Source organism: Aptenodytes forsteri, unplaced genomic scaffold (assembly GCF_000699145.1).
Source record: "Aptenodytes forsteri isolate BGI_AS27 unplaced genomic scaffold, ASM69914v1 Scaffold57, whole genome shotgun sequence".
NCBI classification, from domain to species: Eukaryota; Metazoa; Chordata; class Aves; order Sphenisciformes; family Spheniscidae; genus Aptenodytes; species Aptenodytes forsteri.
This window is the reverse complement of record NW_008796220.1, coordinates 135860-157915: the sequence shown is the minus strand read 5'-3', so window position 1 is coordinate 157915 and position 22056 is coordinate 135860. Positions and strand designations below refer to the sequence as shown.

General features: G+C 43.0%; 1 protein-coding gene across 1 annotated transcript in view; it reads left to right on the top strand.

The window, feature by feature from the left end:
* Nucleotides 1–20063, top strand: part of RP1L1 (retinitis pigmentosa 1 like 1) — a 28046-nt gene extending 7983 nt beyond the window's left edge. Inside the window, exons 2-5 of the mRNA XM_019474550.1 lie at nt 10693–10867; nt 12754–14031; nt 14824–17483; nt 19284–20063. Coding sequence (XP_019330095.1) covers nt 10693–10867; nt 12754–14031; nt 14824–17483; nt 19284–20063 — 4893 coding nt within the window. The remainder of the gene's footprint in view (nt 1–10692; nt 10868–12753; nt 14032–14823; nt 17484–19283) is intronic.
* Nucleotides 20064–22056: the final 1993 nt, after the last annotated feature.

Sequence of the window (22056 nt, the reverse complement as noted above, 5' to 3'; positions counted from 1 at the left end):
TTCATTTACCTAGAGTACAAAGAATAGCAGAATTCCACCCTCTCCTGGAAAAACTGTGAATTTTCTTTAAGTACTTTAAATAGAAATCACTGTTTCTGCAAAGAATTTTTGCAGGACAGGAGATTTTTTTTTCATAGGGAAATCTGTTTTTCTAAATGCAGATTTTGGAATTTTTACCAATAATAGGAGAGAAAAAGATAGCATGTTTTGCATTTTCATCAATTTGCTTCTTCCTTTGGGTCCTGAACAGAGAATTCAAAGGATTCTGCTGCAGCTCTTAGCAAGGCCTGGTTCTCTTCCGACTCACATCTTTTCTGAAATACATTCAGTTAACGTCAGGGGAGCTACTTCTACTGTGTAGAAGTAAGCAGCTTTCCAGCTTTCACATTTGTACTACAGACTTTGCAAATTGAGGGTGAAACCCTGGACTCAATAACAAGAAAACTCCTATTCAATTAAACCAGAGGTTTCAGCTAGATCTGTTTCTCTTTATGCCCTGAGCTTCTGGAGTCCGTAGGCTGTATCCATAGTGCTCAATGAAGAGCAATGCACAAATGTTTAAGCTAAGAGACACCTGGGACGTTAAGACCGTGGAACAATGCCATATGGATCTATGAGCTTGATCTAGAAGCACTAGGGTTTATATACTAAGTCCCAGCTCCTACAGCTCATTGGAGCACATCTATGTTGTGCTTCCCTCTTTCCCCCCACAGCTTCCAGCTGCAGTAACGTTTCATCCATGGTGTAGATATTCCCCATATAAAAAAAGTAAGTTTTGAGAACTTCTGGTCACAGGTAAAAGCTTGAATTCATGAACTGTATCCTTCCCACTGACTCAGTCATCACAAGGCTAATCACAAGAACTAAATGCTCAGTATTTTTCAAGACTTGTCAGTTTTTAAGCTAATCCTGCCGTTGGAGAGGATAAGAGCAGGTGCTTGGGGTGGGGTGGATGTTAGTCTGACTCATGATTTTCAAATGCTGATGTTGAATGGACCAGATTTAATGAGCCTGGTGCCAAAGCAGCAGGTGGGGGACTCTGACTTCGGTGAGGAATTGCAGAGTGTCGGAAGGTGGAAAATATCTGCAGCAAAAACTTTCTAAGAAATTAGAAAGAAAGCCTTCCTCTCTTCTATGTTGAAATTTGCACCCTTAACAGCAATTTTCTGTTTCTCTGGCTAATTTGCAACTAGAACAGCCTCAGACCCCATTTTGATCTGACAAGGTGGGTGGGTAGGGAAAAGGCCATCAAAAGCTTGCATATGAAGTCAGTGCGATGCAGGGACCTCCCCAACTCAATCCAGCACTCAGTGGAAGTCCTCAGGGAGACACCCGTAGTCTTCATCAGGAACCAGCTCATCCTCCTCAGAGGCAGTAACCGTGGCAGCCCCTATGTGATCCTAGCAGCCTGTCTTCCAAACTGAACCAGGCTGTAAATCAGTTTTCTTCCCCTTTTTGTCCTCTTCACTTGTTTCTCAAAAACATTTCTGCTTTTTTCATGCCTTTTTTTCAGTCTTTCCTCTTCCTTCCCCTTTTTCCATGCAGTGTTTCTCTTCTGCTACTACCCAAACCATTTCCAATGGCCACTGAAATTCTGATCGCAGTTATTTCTCCTGATCTGCTGAAAGACATGTTCATCTAGACTATTTCCAGGGCCAAACTCAGAACATTTTCTTTACGCATGTGCAAAGTGTCACACACAGGGAAGAGGCATCTGTGAGTACTCCAGGAAGAGCTGCCAGCAGTGCAATAGCTAAACATGATCTTTGCCTGTGGTTGACTGAGAAAGCAGTGCAGTGCATTATTCCTCTATCTTTCACATATTTTGCTTGGCTGTTTGAGTGCTTCATGGCCTGATTTCCAGATCGCAACTCCCAAAGCTATCATTTTTCATGCAGTTTACACAGTGGTCAAAACAGAAAACTAGACAGCTCATGTCTGAGCAGTTCTAGAAGGTGCTGATGTTTTTAGAAGTGTTGGTACGACAAATCATCTTATATTGCTTCATTTCCGCACCTCGAATACTGTGTTCAGTTTTGGGCCCCTCACTACAAGAAGGACGTCGAGGTGCTGGAGCGTGTCCAGAGAAGGGCAACGAGGCTGGTGAGGGGTCTGGAGAACAAGTCTGATGAGGAGCGGCTGAGGGACCTGGGGTTGTTTAGCCTGGAGAAAAGGAGGCTGAGGGGAGACCTCATCGCTCTCTACAACTCCCTGAAAGGAGGTTGTAGCGAGGTGGGGGTCGGTCTCTTCTCCCAAGGAACAAGCGATAGGACGAGAGGAAATGGCCTCAAGTTGCGCCAGGGGAGGTTTAGATTGGACGTGAGGAAAAATGTCTTTACTGAAAGAGTGGTGAAACATTGGACCAGGCTGCCCAGGGAAGTGGTGGAGTCCCCATCCCTGGAGGTATTTAAAAGACGAGTAGATGAGGCACTTAGGGACATGGTTTAGTGGGCATGGTGGTGTTGGGTTGACGGTTGGCCTCGATGATCTTAGCGGTCTTTTCCAACCTCAATGATTCTATGATTCTATGATTTCAGCATCTGCAGCAATGGACTGTCCCATATTCCCATGATATAAGCATCAAATAAAGGTAGCAGCGTGTAATTTATGTTTAGTGGATTACCTGCTATTGCAGGAGCCTGGGACATTGGCATCTGTCCTGCTGCCTGCATGTGGATTTTGAGACCTGAGGTTGGATGTGGTGTGTAGGAGACCATGTGAGTTTTAGTGTGCTGCGGGAGAGGAAGGGATGCTGCGTACTCTTTTCTGGGCTAATCGTTTGGGTGCTACAGTTTGCAGAGGATTAGATCCATTTCTGCTCAACAGTTCCCTACCTGAAGTTCAGTATTAGCTCTTGTTCTGCGTTCCTTCTGAGGTGACGGGGAGAGCCTTCTGGCTGCTCATCAAATACACACCCATGCCACGTCCACCAGCCTCTCTGCAGATGGGAAAAGGGGTGTTCCACTGTGGCAGGGCGTGGGGGAGGTTGCCCATGATGATTATAGAGAAAGTGAGGTCAAGTAATGCACTTCCACCTTCTTTTCTTCCACTAATTTGCTAATATGTGTGTGGGCAGGGATTGGCAACACCCCGTGATTCACCTTCTGACCAACAGATTAGCATAAATTAAAAAACGACTCCTGAGAAGAACCGCTCTCTAATTCCTCCCGTGCAAAGTCTGGGGGAGGGAAGGGCAAATGGGTTCTTTGCATGAATGAAATACAAAATCCATTATTGTTAAACCGAGATACCCGAGTTCAGAGCCTGGATCCCCCTGGATTGAATGAAGTACAACTACAAAACAAAAGGGCTCTTCGCACTCCAAAGACTTGTAAATCTGAATGAAAGACAAAAGAGAACAGATGAAAGAGCACAAGGAAACGAGGCCATGAGTCAGCATGATAGGCAATGAACTCAGCCCATTAGCCTTTTCTTGGACATGTCTGTTACAAGCTTTTCCTGTTTCTCCCTTGCATCTCTGCACTTCTTTGGAAGGTGGTTTAGCTTATGGACTTGTGACCTCAACTGTGTCTTGCATTATTTCCCCATTCTGTCTTTCTCCTCCTGACTCTTTCAAATGTCTTTGGTTGGCCAGTAGCCAGCAGAGGAAAAAAAAAAAGGGTGTTTCCTACATTTTACCTTCGTCAGAAACTGGTATCTATATTCAGCTTCTGAGGTGAGTAAGGTTTCCGAAGGTTCTTTCTTCTCTGGGAAGAGCCAGAGGATAGCATGTTCTCCACAAGAAGCAACAGATTCCTTATTTTAGAGATGTTATGTTTGTCTTTCTTCTGTTTAGGTATTGATGACATTTATTATTAATTGTGTTGCAGTAACACCTAGAGGTCCTTGCTGAGATCACAGGCCCTTTGTTGTAGGTACTGCGCAGCAGCATTCATGGAGACAGTCCATCCTCCAATGGATAGCACCCAAACTGAAAAAAAAGACATAGTTCAGAAGAGAGGATGTCCTTTCATTTCCACCTCACACATGGTGGCCTCCTGGTGGGGCTTAGAGTAACGTCTATGAAACATTTTTTTTTTTGAAAGAACATTTAGCTTTTTTGAGCCAATCCATACGTGACACATCCCACCGCGACAGGGAGTTCCTGTGGTATGAGATAATGAAGTATGCAAGTGAGCAAAAGTTTTACTGCTTTGAAAAAATCACAATTTTATTGTCAGAACTACAAAGACTTCAATGAAACCTAAAGACATAGCTGACATTTCCTTGGAAGAGTCTGTGCATACAGGTTTAAAGCACAGCAAATTGCAATTTTTTCCACAAGGCAGCACCTGATCTTTAAGACAGCACAGTGGTTTGTGGGCCAGAAGTTGACTGATACGAACAAAAATACTTCAACAGAGGCAAGTATTGGCAACAAGTTTTCTGCTTTCTGGTCCAGAACTTCCCTCACAGCCTACATAATTGTCTTGGTTCTTGACCCAGAGTCTGTAGAGGTCAACAAGTTTCTCTCCATTGGTTACAGGGGGATCTGGATCAGGTCTTACAGTAAGATTGAGGAACTTAATTTCATTTTCAGGGATTACACAATAAAACTTTAACAGGAGTCTATTTCAGCCCACTGAGTGCAAACTGCTAGAGATTCTTCCCTGTAAATTTTGCTTAGTGGATTTTGTCTTTGAATTTCAAGTGCCTTAATTGTGAGCAACCCTTCCCATGAGCTCATATGATAGGGTAATTGCATTGAGGGAACTCAATGGGCCTGAGTGATCCAAAGGAACTCTTTCCTAACTCATCAAAGATCTTTATCATAAGCCGTTCATTTTCTTCCATTTTATTCTTGACTGTTCACTTATCATAGATTAAAATATTCTTGAAGTTACCAATGTTTTGGGATTCACCTTGCAAATGAAGACAATTCATTTTCTAACTGTGTCTATATGAACATGGTAGACGTTTCCTGCTCAGCTTTCAGGTGATAGTCTGGTGGGGCACAGTCTTGTATCCTGTCCACCATCCTCACGCACATATTAGATGCCCTAGAACATCTCAGATTACTCTAGGTATCTACATTTAGACAACTGCATGGAGATGATTGACTTTCTCTCCAGTCAGTGAAAGAGGCGGGCATGTCCAATGAGGGATTTACCGCCTGTATCAGGTGGCTTTCCTGGGGTGAAATAACCTGTCCCCCAGAAATATTTATTGTCCTCCACCAATGTGCAAGAAGCCTAGTTTGTAAAAGATGACTTACAATCAAGTGTGATGAGTTAATGGAGAAACAATAGGGCAGGACATTCCCTTCTCCATCACAACTCCTTCAGGTGATCACTGGATTTTAAGTATTCACAATCAGTTGCCTCTGGTTTTTGTAGCTAAATTGGACTGGGATGTAATACTGTTTTCTTGTAATACAGTATGCTGGCATGGGTACTCAAGAATCTTGCTGTGGCAGCCGGAGGGAAGTGGGGAATCTGTTTACCAGAAGGATTTCCTTACAGGCTACTGCTCGGAAAAGATAATGGCATCTCTGAGCAAACAAAGAAAACTTTAATGTCGGAAAAAGTCTGTGCTGACCAACCAGTAGCCACCATTTTATTTCACTGGGGCATTTTCTGATCTACCCCCAAACCTTAAAAGAAAGCACCAAATACCTAAAGTTTTATTGCTGTTTTAGAATGAAACATAGTCCATTCTACTGGCATTTATTTTTCTCCAGTGATTGTGACAGTTAAGGCAGATAAGAACATCTACCTTCTACTCTTTGAGTTCCACCGCATTTTTCCTCAGGCTGATGTGTATATGAAAAAAACAACCACCTCTCCTACAATAAATCACAGAATCACATTATCGCTGAGGTTGGAAGAGGCCTCTGAAGATCACCTCATCCAACCCCCCTTTTCAAAGCACAGTCAACTAGAACAGGCTGTTCAGGCATCCAGCTAGGTTCAGGTTGTTCAGGTGTCCAGCTGGGTTTTGAATATCTCCAAGGATGGAGACTCCACAACATGTCTGAGCCACTTGTTCCAGTGTTTGGCCACCCTCACAATGAAAAAGGCTTTTTCTTATGTTTAAACAGAATTTTCTGTGCAAATAAATAGATAAATAATCCAATACAATAAAGGTCAGACAACAACTACCTCTAAAGTCCTGGGGTTTCACCAACTGCAAGGAATTTAAAGGGCCCTTTAAAATAATTTGATTTTTACTGTAGTGATAGACTCCCTGCTTCAGGCCAGACCTATAATGTTTGGCCAAACATGCTCTATTACTGATTTTATTACATTGGGATTATGCCACGTGTGATATTATACAGCTGAAGTTAATAACGACTGTATTCCTAAAATAGCAATTAATAACAGCAACTCGTTGAACTAATGAAGGAGCACGGGCCTGGAACTCTGGAGACTGATATTCAATATCCAGCTCAGCTGGTGCTTCCTGATAACTATTGAGTGGTCATGTTGGCTGGAGTTAATCTGCCTTAGTTGAGATGTCTACATCTCTCCTAATCATTCCAAGGTGCTCTTATACCAAGGGAGAAAGAGGCATCTCCAGAGCATGGTTTGTCTCACAGTAGGAGAGATGTGCAATGCAGAGTACAGGAATTGCCCTTTCTACATGGACTATACAGCCTTGGTTGACTAGCTCAGTCCTACACACCTAACTTTTAAATGTCCAAAATCTGAAGCAAAATCTAGTTATTATCTTCCTGTCCTTTGTTTTCAACATTTACAGAAGGATGCCTGTCACAACTTATCTAGGGAGATGATGACAATATGTTCCTTTATAGAAGTTGCTTATAAAATTTCTTCAATGAAAGGATTATCAAGCATTGGACCAGGCTGCCCAGGGAAGCGGTTGAGTCACCATCCCTGGAGGTATTTAAAGGACGTGTAGACGTGACACTTAGGGACATGGTTTAGTGGTGGACTTGGCAGTGTTAGGTTAACGGTTGGACTCGATGACCTTAAAGGTCTTTTCCAACCTAAATGATTCTATGATTCTATAAAAGCACTGTACAAAGCCTAGGTCCCAGAACAAATAACTGTAGAGTAAGATAACTCCTGAGAGTTAGACTAGGGTTGTGCTTGGGGAGGCACATCTCAGCCTTGAACAACATCCCATACGCTGGAATTCACGCTGTCCTCTCCGCAAGAACATTCCCACCTTTTACCCATCCTGAACAGCAATTCAACATCAGATTATTTTCTCATAATTTAATCAGATCTAATATTTCATCTCTTTCTCTGGGGCTCACGTGCTTCTGAAATATGAATAGCTACTGTGTCTGCTCTTTGCCATGGTGTTACTGCCAAATCTTGCAATCTGATCTCTCAAGCCACTTCACCAATTTTCTGTTTGATGTCCTGTTTCCTCCCCCAGCATGAAAACCAACGGCAGAAAGTGCATGGAAAATACAGTTTCAGAAGTCATAATAACTCTTTGTCTGGTGGTTGTTATGTCCAAGCAGAAGAACAGAATCACTTCTCTTGCAGGATAGCAAAAGAAAGCTCCTGGTTTTCGTGTTGTTTCCTAGTTGTAAGCAAGTGTGATGCAGACTCCAGAAAAGCCAGGGGAAATTCTGCCACTGGTTGAAATACAGCCAATATTTCACTCAACACATTGGGGAAATTCTGCCACTGGTTGAAATACAGTCAATATTTCACTCAGCAACAGGAGCAACAGTAGACACTGGCATGCCTGCAGGCTCAGGGTCTGATCCCTTCACGTTAGAAATAGTTTTTATATATTCCTTAAAAAGAAGCAAATCCGAGAAGCAACGCATGGACCTCATCCTGGGACATACTGAGCGAGCTGCAAGTTGCTAAACACCTAAGAGGGGACATGCTGTTTAGAGATAATTTAGCACTAGTAAAAAATGCCATATTGATTGCCCTGAAGGCAGATGTCCTCTGTATAGCCCAGGCAGCGACGTGTTGTTGAGAGGATGGGATTCGTGCAGCAGTGTGGGAAAGGTCTGTGCTGAGCAAACTGAGATGAACTATTATCCCAACTCCACAGTACTGTACTGCCCTGACAGAATGGATGTTGCATTAAACCAAATCAATGTGAGAAAAAAGATTTATTTCACCCTTAGGAAACATTCAGTTGTATTTACAACTACCAAACTGTTTTTAACGGTGAAGCATAACAAAGTACTGATTTCCCAAATTTAGATGAATTTCTACAATTATTAATTCAAAGAGATTAAGCTTGCAAGGTATTAGGAAGAAAAGCTATGTTATAGGTATAAACACTTCTAAAGAGCTGATGATGCAAGAAATACTACATGACAGACCCTTTATTTTATGTCACATAACACAAGTGTATTCCATCTTAAAGGATTTGGTTTGTGCAGTATATATAAATTCAATAACTCGGCTGGCTCAGCTCCATTGATTCCTGAAGCTGTGTCATTGGCACCATCTATTTTCTGCACACACAGCGCAGCGGTGATGAGTGTGATTGAAGTATCTATATACAGACACAGTACCGTGTGAGGAAATGTCCTGGGCAAAAAATAGCTTTCACTGAAAAGATGTCCTTTACAAAGAGGAATAGTTCCTAAACTTAGTGGGGGATTGTTTTACATTAGGGTCGGAAGAGATTTCGTGTCTATTTTTCTTTCTTCTCTCCCTCTTCTTCCTTTTCTCGTTCTCCTTTTTTACCCTCACCTTTTTTCTACTTGTATGAGGACACGGCAAAAGATCTCACTAAAGGAATAAAAAAAGAAAAGAAAAAAGAACAGGAAAGTAAAGAAGGAAAAGAAATATACAGGTGGCAAAAACCTACTCAAAGTATTGTCATTTATTAAATTATAGGCTTTCTGTACACTTTTTGAGTGAGCTAGAAAGATGTTTCCTTTAGAAATACATGGACTAAAAGTGGATTTATTGACAAATGACAAGCAGTAGACGTAGGCAGACTGAGATTTGTGGGTTAGTTCCTGTTTCTGTTTCATGGTACTCATCACATAGACTCAGCAATTTTGTTGCTTTACACACAGTGGTGCTTAGCGTAAGCTTTAGAGAGCAGAGCCTCTCTTACTGTGGGTTTTTACAGCAACAGACTCAATGGGCCTCAGGTCTCAAGTGTTGTTATAGTGCAAACAGTAAATAAAAAATAATGGGAAGACAATGGGATTTTAGTGTATTCCCACTAAAAAGTTGATGCCATATGCTTTACTGTAAGAAAAATTACCAGAAGTGTTTAACTGGATCTTGAGTGTGATTCTATCTGTATCTGTCTTGTTCTTTCACCCTCCACACATTCACCTTCCTCTTATTTGCACAAGATCCAGCACTATTATCTTAGTACCTCTCAAAGCCCTAGTGGTATTAACTAATCTCAGAAAAACCCAGAGGCATTTCACAACCTAAGGGCTTGGGCTCTGAAAGGGGCCTGATTCTTCATTCTTTTGCTATAGCAATATTTAGATAACGAGGTCCTTTCTCTATGCTCTGTCATGTCAGGCATGTGTGGCAACTGCAGAACTGTCATCACAGCTCCTCTGAGATTTGTTCTCTTCCATACTCGGTTGCTAGTTAAAGGGCTGATGATTAAGTGACACAGTGAGGTCAGGGTGCATCTTACGGGCAAGATAGTGCTTAGCCCACCACGGGCGCTACCTAACATCTTGGTAGCCCATTGCATGGTCACTTCTTATTGGTGAGTCCCCATATGCTCTAGAGATGTTCTCCTGATGTAGCAGTCTAAGGAGGAAGGAACACCCCAGCTGGATTGTGGAGACCCCTGACAGCACAAAGCTGCCAGATGTTGGCCACTCTAAAGCCCTCCCAGACAGCAAGAGAGCCCTCTCATCCTTTTAGAAGCCAACAAGTGGTTTACCTGGGTGCTTCACTTCAGGCTTACAAATAAGGGATTGCAGAAGCAAGATGGAAGAGGGGTCCAGGCTTTGTCTAGCCAGTGCTCATCACAAGACTGATTCCTGCTCTTTTAGATCCTAGGTAAATGTTGTATTTGGGTAAAAGTGACTTTCTGCCACATCTAGCCCTGCTGCCTGTAACTAGCTGCAGCTGACATGAAGGACTTGGTGTGTAATCCAGAAACAGGTCATGCGGTGAAGATGAAGAGGCAGTGCGTAAGCCTGGGTTCTTGTGGAGGAACATAGAGTCCTTCACAGACACTTCCCACACTGAAGGACAATGTCCCACATTGTCCAGCATTGTGGCAATACTTGAGGTAATGTTTGAGACAGTATTTGGGGTAATACTAGGGGAAGTCACACTTCTTGTCCCTTCCTGAGCAGAGGAAGGAAGAGAACTAATGGTCAATCTGGAATGTAACATTTACCAGGTAATAATTGCTGTCCCATACAGGAATTAGAAGAATTAAAGAGTGTAATTCTCTGTAAGGGAAACTGAAAAGCCTCCAGTTCCACCCCCTTCCTCACCACCACATCCATTATGCCTAAATCTTTCCCAGAAGGTGTAAAACCTTGTAATAAATGAGATATCTTCTCCCTTAGGCAACCTCTCCCACCCCTTCCCTATCTTAGGAGCTCTGATTAAAACATAGCAGAGCTTCTCTTTCAATGGAAGAATACTGCAACAGAGCCTGCCAACAGGCTCTGGTAGACCCTGAAGTTCTCCAGAACCATGCTTATTTTATTTTAGGTGACAACTAAATGTCAGTTGATTCTGGGCCTGGAAGAATCTAGCTCTGCTCTATCAGCTCATGGTCACCCACTTGCTCTTCTCTTTCTAGATCGACAGCATGCAGGCTCTGCTTCACTGCCCCAGCGTGCTGGTGTGTGTCGGCCGGGAGCCATTTAAACCTGTATCGATGGAGAATTTGAGGAAACACTCAGTGGAGAAGCTGCCTGACCTGGCTCCCCGTTCCAATAGCAACAATGTCAATGAAAACAATGAAAGTAAGAAAACCTCTGGGGCATATTGCACAGTCGTCTCCAGGCCTGTGTCCCACAACATGGAGAATACAGGCACCTATTGTGCTGCCCCAACGTGCAGATTTCATGTGCAAAATGTACTTCCCTCTCTCTGCCTCCCAGGCCTTTCCATCTTCCCCTTCTTTTTCTCTGGTTTCCTTCTAGGATTTCCTCCCTACACCCTCCAGTCTTTCTTTCACATGCTCCCCATGTCTGGCTGACTTCCCTTCCTCTTTCATATCTCTGTGTGTCCTTTTCCTTCCAGAACTCCCTCCTTTCCTGTTTCTGCCTCCGAGACTCCCCAAACCCTTGAGATTTCCCACGAATCCTCTATCCCCTTGTCTGTCTGTCATATAATGCCTGCACTTCTGCATTTGCCTGCATCAGAGGATGCCCTGTTTTTGTCAGCAGGAGACTCAGTTTCTCCTGCAGGTTACAGCTGCAGTGTAGCCCTTTGGGAACAAAGCATGTTTTTATGGAAAGGTTACGTTCAGGAAGGAGTATGTTATGGGTTATTCAGGATGGTATTCTGTAGGCACTTCATCATGAGTTATCTAAGGTCACAGGTAATTAAACCAGCCACCCTCGGTAGCCTATGGAGAGAAACTTCCCATTTCCAGAGGGCAATTTATCTCACCTATATTAGGTATTTGTTTTAGGGTGAAATGAAGTGTGCTCTGGAGGTGCACCTGTTTGTCTCCATTGTCAATACCAGGAGTCAGGAAAGATTCATTCATGTGTTGACAACTAGTTGTAGAAACTTAAGGACAGAGGCATCCCACACTCGCTGCCTGAGACATAAAAAATTGGAGGAAGCAGTGGGAATAAGCTGAAGCTTTGTCCATCAAGAGACTGAGCAAATACATCCATTCAAATGCGTAGGGATGGATAGATAGAAGCTATTTCATGTGTTATTGATCTTGGTTGGTGTGCTCCCTGTTCAACTCTTCCTTCCTAAAATGCCCTCCATTCAGCTGCATATCTGTATGCCTACAGAGGCATGCGGTTGTCTAGATATATAAAAGTCAGCTTTGAACAAACATATGTATTAGAAACAAGATAGATGCATATCTTGCAAGACAGCATGATAGCAATACACTCTGCTTGAAATGAAGGGTGTAGGACCTCAATAAATCTGTGCAGATCACTGCACTGGGCCATAGAGATGTGCTTTGGATTACAATTCTTAAAATTCCCTTACTACCACTGGTACACACTATCCTCTATAACTACCACTATTTCTCTTTGTAACTGTCACCAGCTTACAATTCCTTTTCCATTTGTTCTTTATGTTTTAATAAGCATTATAATTATTCATAGTGGCACATCCCTGCAGGGACTGAGTGCTGCTCTGGTGTACACGGCCACACCTGTGTTTCCTGGCATGTGAGTGGAGAAGTGGATGATGCAGAATAAACGTGTGACACTTGACCTCTAACTGAGGAAGAGGGTCACTTCTCCATGTATTTTTCCCCAACTGAATAAGAAGGATGAAAACTCGTGCAGATAAATAAAGGGGTATTTGCAATGTGATAAAATACAGAAACTTTGAGACTAAATTGCTTTATATGCATATTTTTTTTCTTCCTGGCATGCACATAATACAACAAAAAACTGTTTGCGTTTCAATTTAGATTTAGAAAAATAATAAAGTTAAGGTATAGAAGATTTTAATACAGACTATTCATTCAAAACTTAACATTTATGGCCACTACTTAGTCAAAGCCAAATTTTCAAATTATGTAAACCAGCATAGGCTTAGCTTTAATGGAATAATATCAGTATTCATTAGTTTGAGGATTTGATCTATATATTTTTTGCCATCTTTACATGAGTTAACACTTCTCTCCATCTTTCTTTTCTTTACCTATTTCAAATTCCAGTGAACTTTGGACTGAAAACCAAAAAAAGTGTTATCCATCCACGGTCATCATCAAGCAATAGGTCAATGAGATTTTCTTTATCATCAGAAAAGTCATATCCTAATGGTCTCGCTGCCTCACCAGATAATGGCGCACCTTTCTCAAACAGTTGCTCGCATCCAAAACCTGGGGACCTGGTCCATTCCTTGGTCAATGACGACATAGAAAAACGGGTACACGTGAACAAGGATGGTAGCCTGTCTGTTGAGATGAAAGTTCGCTTCCGCTTGCTAAATGATGAGACTTTGCAATGGTCCACCCAGATCAAGAAGTCCAATCTGATGAACCAAACACCTTGTGAAGAGTCAGGTGTAGAGGAGGACAGTGGAGTAGACCCCATACAGAAAATGAACCCAGAAGCCAGCTCAGAGGCAGATGAGTCATTATATCCCTGTGATATTGATTCTTACATGTCAAAACTTGAGGAATCAGAATGTGATGAGGCTCATTGTCATAGCTGTGGCAAGAAACACCAGGACTATGACATTTGGAAAAATCCCATGCACACATCCCAGAGGGAAGAGCCCAGTGTACGAAGCACCTGGCACACACGGTCGTCATGCTCCAGCACATCTTCCCGGAGGAGAGTAGTCCACAAAAAAAAGGCTTCTATGCGTAGCCTCCACACCACATCCAGTGAGGAATTCTCCGAGCACATTTTGCAAGAGTCCTCATCCTACTCAGAGACTATAGAGAACAGAGTGGCATACCGATCCATTAAAAAGTGTATGTGTCGAAGTGATTTGTCTACAGGTGTTTCCAGTGGAGAAGACCAGCAAGAACACACTCGGACAAGCACAAGCAATAGTCAGAGACCTTCATCCTTAATGTCACATTCAAGCTGTGAAAACAATCTGGATATTCAGGATGCCCCTGAAGACCATGAGGCCAGCAAAACCAATTCACAAAATGAAGATGAAAATTGTTTTGAAGTTTCCTCTGTGAAGTGCTTAAAGGATGATGTGGAAGAGGTTGAATGCAACAGAGTTGGGAGTGTCATGTCAGGGTCATCTCTGCAGTCCAGACAGAGCAAGAAGAATGTATGTGAGGAAACAAGTAGCGTGGGTAGGAGCATGTCCTCCTCCGGCCTTCAGAAGGCAAATCAAGAAGATAACACTAGGTGCTCCACTCCTGCCAACAGTGTGCACAGCAAGTCTAGTAACTGTACTACACCAAGAGCAAAGAGTGAACAGGATGACCACTCTGATGACAATGCAGTGGTCTCTTCCTTCTCCAGTGAGTCCTGCCCTAAGAAAAAGGCTGAAGAAGTTGAAGCAGAACAAGAAGAAAATGAAATCAATGAAGTCAGCTCCGTGTCAGCAAAAACAAAGCCCAGCCAATCAATTAGAGATGAGAGCAGTGAAGGTGAACGATGCTCTACACAAGGAACCCCCCATTCCAGAGCTAGTAACAGGAACAGCAAGAGAAGTGACAGCGATGAGATTGTTCTGTGCAATGCCTCTTGTTCTTCCAGAGGATCCAAAAAGACCAAACACAGCCATATTCATTTGGATGCACAGTCTGAAATGTCTGTGTCTTCACTTGAATCCAATCCAAATAAAAAGAACTATTCCCTACATACAGATGATGTGAGATCATGCAGCAGGGCATCTATTTACTCAAAAAGCTCATGTGAAATCAAGAAAAAATCAATCAGAGACCCCATGTCTCATAACTCAGGATCTTTTCACTCAAACATTTCATCTACTAATGAAGCAGAGGCAACTGCATGTTTTACTGAGGAGAAAAGCTTGAAAAGTACCACCAATGGCTACAGTGAATCCTCAAAAGGCTCAAAGAAGAGAAGCCATAGAGAAGAAAATAGCAACCCATCATCCCTCTGCTCACGTGTTTCAAGCCCTAATGGAAAAGCTGGAGAGGGTCATTCCAAGATGAATTCAGAGGTCCTTTCTTCAAGACATGGAAGTATGAGTGAGAGTGTGTGTTCAAAAGGTGACCTCTTGACTGAGACTGGGATTAGGAATGTAAATCCTGCAAGTGTCTCTTCAAGAGTCTCTTCAAATTCAGAAGTAAAAGATAAATGCTTGTTGACACAGATATCCCAGGAAAGTGATGATAGGTGTTCACAATCAAACATATCTCAATCTTCAAAATCAAGGCAGATAAAAATTAGAAATCTTCGTGTGAAGATGTCAAACTCCAGCCAAGCATCATTGTCTGAGACTTTGTCAGTATGTAGTATGCATTGCCCTGCGCCACCAAAAGGGAAGCCAAACAGCAAAAATATACGGTCAACCATGCTGAAGCATTCCTCCAATAGTACCATAGGTACTGAGTCAGCGGTGACCACAGGAAAAGAGCAGAAAGAAATTATAGATTCCTCCAAAGCAACTTCCTATGGGTCTAAATCAGCTGCAACTGAGGTAAATGATCAGAAGAATGAAGAGATTGATGGCTCTTGCAACAGAAAAGTGGAGGAAGAGTTAGAAGGCACGGGCATGCAGGAGGAAGGCAGTGATTTAACGCCATCCGCTCTACCAAATACATCTCCAGAAGAAGTTGTGCAAGAATGGCTGAGTAAAATCCCTTCAGAAACATTGCTTATGAAATATGAAATGGAGGATGATGCAGAAGAGGAATGTGTAGAGGCAACCACTGAGGTAGCATACTGTACAAATGCTGAGGAAATCTCAGAGGATGAAAAAGCTGAGAAAAAGAATGTGGAGGAGGCTGAAAACGAGACAAAGGATGAAGTGAGAAAAGAGACAGCAGAAGTCACTGCTATTAATGAAGAGGCTGAAGAATGCGTGAATCAGGAACAAATCTCTGAGGTGGTGTCCGAAGCTGCCAAGGCCGACCAGGCAGAATGCAGCCAGTCAGTTAAATCCAGCCAAAACAACAACAGAAGAGACCTGCCAACCTCTGTCCAGACTTCTGTCCAGATCATGAAGGCCTTGCTCAGTTCAAAACATGAAACAAAATTTGACCGATCAAACAGTTTGCCTGAAGTGTCCCCCACTATGGGGAGAAAACTGAGTAACTCTGCCAACATTTTGATTACTTGTCTTGCCAGTCTCCAACTCCTTGATGAAGCTTCAGAAGATCCATCAGATAAATCAAAACCTTTGAATAAACCGAAGTATATGGAGCTGCTAAATATTTTTCAAGCCCTGTGCTTTGGATGCACAGTGGAAAAAAGTGGTCCAAGTTCAGGTCAAGAGGCAAGTGAGCAGGCAAAGACAGCCTCTGGGTTTAAAGCCCAAAAATCTGTAGATTACGACTTCACTCCCATGTCTTCCTCCGGGGTTGATGTTAGCAGTGGTTTTGGTGGCTCAGGAGAAGAGACTACAGCTGGTGCCAGGGACTGTACTTTAACGGCACAGAAAACTACTGAATTCAAATCAGCTGCACAAGTGGAAAATGTAGAGACTGGAACTGAACTGACTGAGGCTGAGGAGCAAACTAAAGAGGAAAAGCAGTCATCCCGACCTTCGACAGCCTGCTCAAAATCAAAAGGTGAGGAAAAAGCACAGTCTACTAGAGAGGACTCTCTAATTCAGGAGGCAGAAGAGAATAAGGAGGATCAGTGCAGTAACTGTGAAAATGGTCAGGATGAAGGAAGAGAAAATGAAAATGAAGAAAACAGCAAATCAGCTGAAAATGGAGAACAAGAAGAAGCTGAAGCTGTGAATGATGAACTCCCAAAAGAAAATCTTGAAGAGAAAGATGATCAACTAATAACTACTGATGATACAAATGTCAATGATATTGACTGTGGGACAGAACTGAAAGCTGATTTGGAAGAGCAGCTTGAAAAAGAGTCTCCAAATGACCCAGACCCCAAAATCGACACGGCCACCAGTGTAGGCACATCCCTTGTCCAGCAAAACCCAGTGGATCCTGATCCAACCTGGGTCCTGAGACTGCTCAAGAAAATTGAGAAGGAGTTCATGGCTCACTATGTCAGTGCCATGGATGAGTTCAAAGCCAGGTGGAACCTGCAGAACAACCAGCAGATAGATGAAATGATACTGGAGCTGAAGGAGGAAGTGAGTAAAAGGATACAAAATAGCATAGAGAAGGAGCTGAGGAAGATCAAATCCAGAGCAGGGAAGAAGACACCAAGATCTCTGGATGAACCTCTCAAACGCAAGTCAACACTCCAAACTGAGCAAAGGAGACAACAATTGCAGACTATGCATAAACAGTCACTCTTCAGTGACAAGAATGGAAACCAGAGTAGGCTAGAGGACATATCAGACTTATCATTTAATGTAGATGAAGATATAGCATTTAGTGCAGCTTTTGAGGACAGTATTAGTAAACAAACAAGTGAGGAGGAATACTGCCCATGTGACTCTTGCGCGAGGAAAAAAATGGCTTCCAAGCCTACACAAAACCCAGTGGTGGCCACCAATGCCCCAGTCATGAAAGCATTTGATTTACAGCAAATCCTGAGGTTGAGGAAAAATGATAACGAGGAAGCCTGTGTCTCAGAAGCAGCCCAGGACGTCAAAACAATTCCCAGCAGTTCTGTGGAAGAAGCAGCGGAAAACGGCAATCCAAATGAGGAGAATGATGAGGGTGAACTTCAGCCAAGTGAAACGGAAGTAGAGGGCAATGAAGAAAAGGAGCCAGAATTAAATGAAGTGGGCAGCTCAACATTGACCAGAGATGAAGAAGGACCTGAAATATCAGAGAGTCAAAACTGTGAGATGGAGAATGAGGTTAAAGATGAAGAAACCAAAGAAGAAGAAAAGGAAGAAGCAGAAGAAGTGGGGGAAGAAATGAAAGAGAGTGAAGAAGAAGAAGAGGAAGCAAAAGAGGAGGAAGAAGAGAAAGAGGAAGAAGAAATTATGAAGGAAGAAGAAGAGGAGGAAACAAAAGAGGAAGCAGAGGGAGAATCAAAAGAGAAAGAAGATGAGGAAGTAAAAGAGGAAGCAGCAGAAGAAACAAAGGAGGAAGAGGAATTAAAAGAGGAGGAAGAGAAAGAGGAGGAGAAAGAAACAAAAGATGAGGAGGAAGACATGAAGGAGGAGGAAGAAGCAAAAGAGGAGGAAGGGGAAGTGAAGGAGGAAGAGGAGGAAACAAAAGAGGAAGAGGAGGAGGAAGTGAAGGAGGAGTCGGAAGAAACAAAAGAGGAGGAGGAGGAGGAGGAAGTGAAGGAGGAGGAGGAAGAAACAAAAGATGAGGAGGAAGACATGAAGGAGGAGGAAGAAGCAAAAGAGGAGGAAGAGGAAGTGAAGAAGGAAGAGGAAGAAACGGAAGAGGAAGAAACAAAAGAGGAAGAGGAGGAGGAAGTGAAGGAGGAAGAGGAGGAAACAAAAGAGGAGGAGGAGGAGGAGGAAGTGAAGGAGGAGGAAGAAACAAAAGAGGAGGAGGAAGCCATGAAGGAGGAGGAAGAAACAAAAGAGGAAGAGGAGGAGGAAGTGGAGGAGGAGGAAGAAACAAAAGAGGAAGAGGAGGAGGAAGTGGAGGAGGAGGAAGAAACAAAAGAGGAAGAGGAGGAGGAAGTGAAGGAGGAGGAAGAAACAAAAGATGAGGAGGAAGACATGAAGGAGGAGGAAGAAGCAAAAGAGGAGGAAGAGGAAGTGAAGGAGGAAGAGGAGGAAACAAAAGAGGAGGAGGAAGTGCGTGAGAAGGAAGAAGAAACAAAAGAGGAGGAGGAAGACATGAAGGAAGAGGAAGAAGCAAAAGAGGAAGAGGAGGAGGAAGTGAAGGAAGAGGAGGAGGAAGAAACAAAAGAGGAGGAGGAAGTGGGTGAGAAGGAGGAAGAAGCAAAAGATGAGGAGGAAGCCATGAAGGAGGAGGAAGAAGCAAATGAGGAGGAAGAGGAAGTGAAGGAGGAAGAGGAAGAAACAAAAGAGGAAGAGGAGGAGGAAGTGAAGGAAGAGGAGGAAGAAGGAACAAAAGAAGAAGAAGAAGACATGAAGGAGGAGGAAGAAGGAACAAAAGATGTGGAGGAAGCCATGAAGGAGAAGGAAGAAACAAAAGAGGAGGAAGAGGAAGTGAAGGAGGAAGAGGAGGAAACAAAAGAGGAGGAGGAGGAAGTGCGTGAGAAGGAGGAAGAAACAAAAGAGGAGGAGGAAGACATGAAGGAAGAGGAAGAAGCAAAAGAGGAGGAAGAAGAAGTGAAGGAGGAAGAGGAAGAAACAAAAGAGGAAGAGGAGGAAGTGAAGGAGGAGGAGGAAGAAGGAACAAAAGAAGAAGAAGACATGAAGGAGGAGGAAGAAGGAACAAAAGGTGAGGAGGAAGACATGAAGGAGGAGGAAGAAACAAAAGAGGAGGAAGACGTGCAAGAAGAAGAAAAAGTAACAAAGGAGGATGAGGAAGCAAAAGAAGATGAGGAAGAAACAAAACAAGAGGAGCAGGAAGTGGAAGAAGAGGAAGAAAACCCAAAAGAGGAGGAGGAAGAAGAAAAAGAGGAAAAAGAGGGAGCAAAAGATGATGAAGAAACAAAGGAAGAGGAGGAGGACACAAACAAGGAAGAAGAAGAACAAAAAGAAGAAACTCAGAATGAAGAGCAGGAAGCTGAAGAGAATTCCGAAGCTGAAGATGAAGCTGACAATGAAGCTGAGGAAGCAGAGGAGCCAGAGGATGAGGACATTGGTGCTGATGATGAAGAAGAGACATCCGAATGCAGAGGAGATGCTGATGGCTCTGGAACTGACAACAATCCTGAAGGAGATGCTGCAGAAGGAAGTGAGGAAGCTAAGCAAGATGAAGCTGAGGCAGTGGAAGATGGAAATCCAAAGTCAGAAGATGAGGCATGTTCAGCTGAGGAGGAAAACAACGGTGAAGGAGGTGACATATATGATGAGAATGATGAGGAACCTACCAGTGATGACCCTGACAAGGCACATGAAAAACACGAAGACAAAGGCAACAACAAGATTTCTGAGAAAGCCTCAAAGGCCAAATGCAAAACAAACAGCAAAAGGCTAGAGACTCTGAACAAAGCAGCTGCCTTTTCTTGTTATTCTTCCATGGGAAACTTCTCACAGCAATCCCAGAAGGGGTCTGAAGATGAAGGTGAAGAGGAATGCGAAGATGACAATGACTCCATGAACAACCACAGCAATGGAGAGGTTCAAAGTGGTGAGAGCAGCAAACCCTCACAGATGTATCCTGACAGTGAAGAAGAAGAAGAGGACAAAGCATCTTCGTGCACTGACCCTTTAGGAGATGAGGACCAGGCAGATGCTGAAGGTGCAGATCCAAAGAAGGTTGAACATACTGATGAAGTTCAGGCTTCTAAAAAGAAAGAAGACTCTGATGAGATTGACCAGGATGACCTGGACTTCTAGAACTGCTTATCAAAAACTGTTTTTCTTTTTCTTTTTCTTTCTTCCTTCCTTTCTTTTTTTAAAGTATATTTTCATTACATATTACAGTATCTCTAGTGAGTTGAACCATCATAATTGGCTTTTCTTCTGAGTTAAATGTGGTAAACTTGATCTTGAATCCTGTGAGTAATGTTGCAATTACCTGCCCTCATTTCTAGAGGGCTAGTAAACTCATTAAGATTTAGTGGTTTCAATAGAAAAGCGGTTTGGGGAAAGGGAAGGCTGTTTTGTTTGTGATACCTTCTTGTTCCCACTCTTTAAGCCATGCTGTTTGCTGCTTGAGTGATCTGTGGCTCTGCTGGGCATCATCTCTGAGTGACTTCAGGATGCCTTTCATCTGTTGCATGCCATTTTCCTGGAAAGATTGCCAATCCACAGAAACGTGACAAAATCTGGATTCATTGCCAAAGTCTGGTCAGAGCCCCCACAGATGTACATTCATTTCCCACCCTACCCTACCCTACCCTACCCTACCCTACCCTACCCTACCCTACCCTACCCTACCCTACCCTACCCTACCCTACCCTACCCTACCCTACCCTACCCTACCCTACCCTACCCTACCCTACCCTACCCTACCTTCTCTGTACCCAGAAAAGGGGTCTGAGATATCAAAGTTTTTCCCCACTTTATTTTACTTCAGTAGAGGTTGAGATCATTCCGCACTTCACTGGAAATACCACCCAGAAAGGTCGTTCCAGTAGATCTCTCCTCTTCCAGACCACCAATCTGTTTGTACTGTGCCCATCACTGTAGTACGTAGTAACGTAGCGGTAGATAACAAAGAAGAGTTAACTCACCTGACAGGTATCTGAGAAGTGGCTGAATGCAATATTGACCAAATTAGAAATGAGTAAAGTTCAATTCCTTGTGATGACCTTTACTATGCCAATGATGGTATCTAAGCACTTTACAATCGTCTGGGATCCCTCAGATGATTTTGTACGAGGCCCTGTTCCGAAGCTAATAGGATTTGCAATTGCTCAGTGCCTCACCCTTGCAGACAACCAGTAATATTTTAACTAATTTTACCTTTAACATGGAACAGGTTTGGGCATTTGAGCTGCAGCAAACAACTGGAAGAGGCTCAAACATTTACTGGAGAGGCTGGACTTTACAAATCACGATAGAACTGCAAACTTCATTTAACAACTGTTTTCTACCAGATTATATCTTTTTTTCCCCTGGAGCAACATATACATTTCTGAATAAATGCCCAATTGATGCCAGAAGTTTGACCATGCCTCAGCTGCATACATGTGTATATCTCTTTGGGAAACAGTCCATTTTATCAATAATTTGCAGGGAGAATAAAACAGCAAAAAACTAAAAGAGGGTGAAAACAAAATGCCTTAAATTGTATGGTGAAAAAGTATGTGTGTAGTATTGTGCCAGGTTTGTGAAAGTGCATGCAGACATGTTGGAATAATCAATATTCAAAATCAAATCATTAATATTGTTGTCATTTTAAGAATTAATTTCTTAAACTCATAGCCAATCAATTGATTTCCAGAGATAAGATTCATTTCACTCAAATTAAGAATTGGGCTCAGCTCCAGATGTGCATACTTAATTTTAGGTGTCTGAGAAATAGGGGTCTGTGTGGAGTAGTCAGTGGAGAGCTAGATCTCAGCTGACCTGCCCTCACAAAGGCTTACAGTGCCATCTGAGATCCTCCAGGGAGTCCAAGACAAGCACATCGTCCTCAAGACACAGAAGTTAAGAAAGATCTGGGCCTTCCTAAAAAGAAGGGCAACCCCATCTGTTAGCCTCATGTGGATGTCTTGGGTTTCCTAGGACATCTCAGGTGGGACTACATCTCTCTCTAGATGCAACTCAGTTGAACCCTGAACCTATCTCAAAGTTTGATATCTTGTCTCATCTAGTAGTCTCAGTTCCATGTTTTCTCTGTTGACATTTCCAGACCTAAGCTTTCAAACAGCTTAGGGTCTAC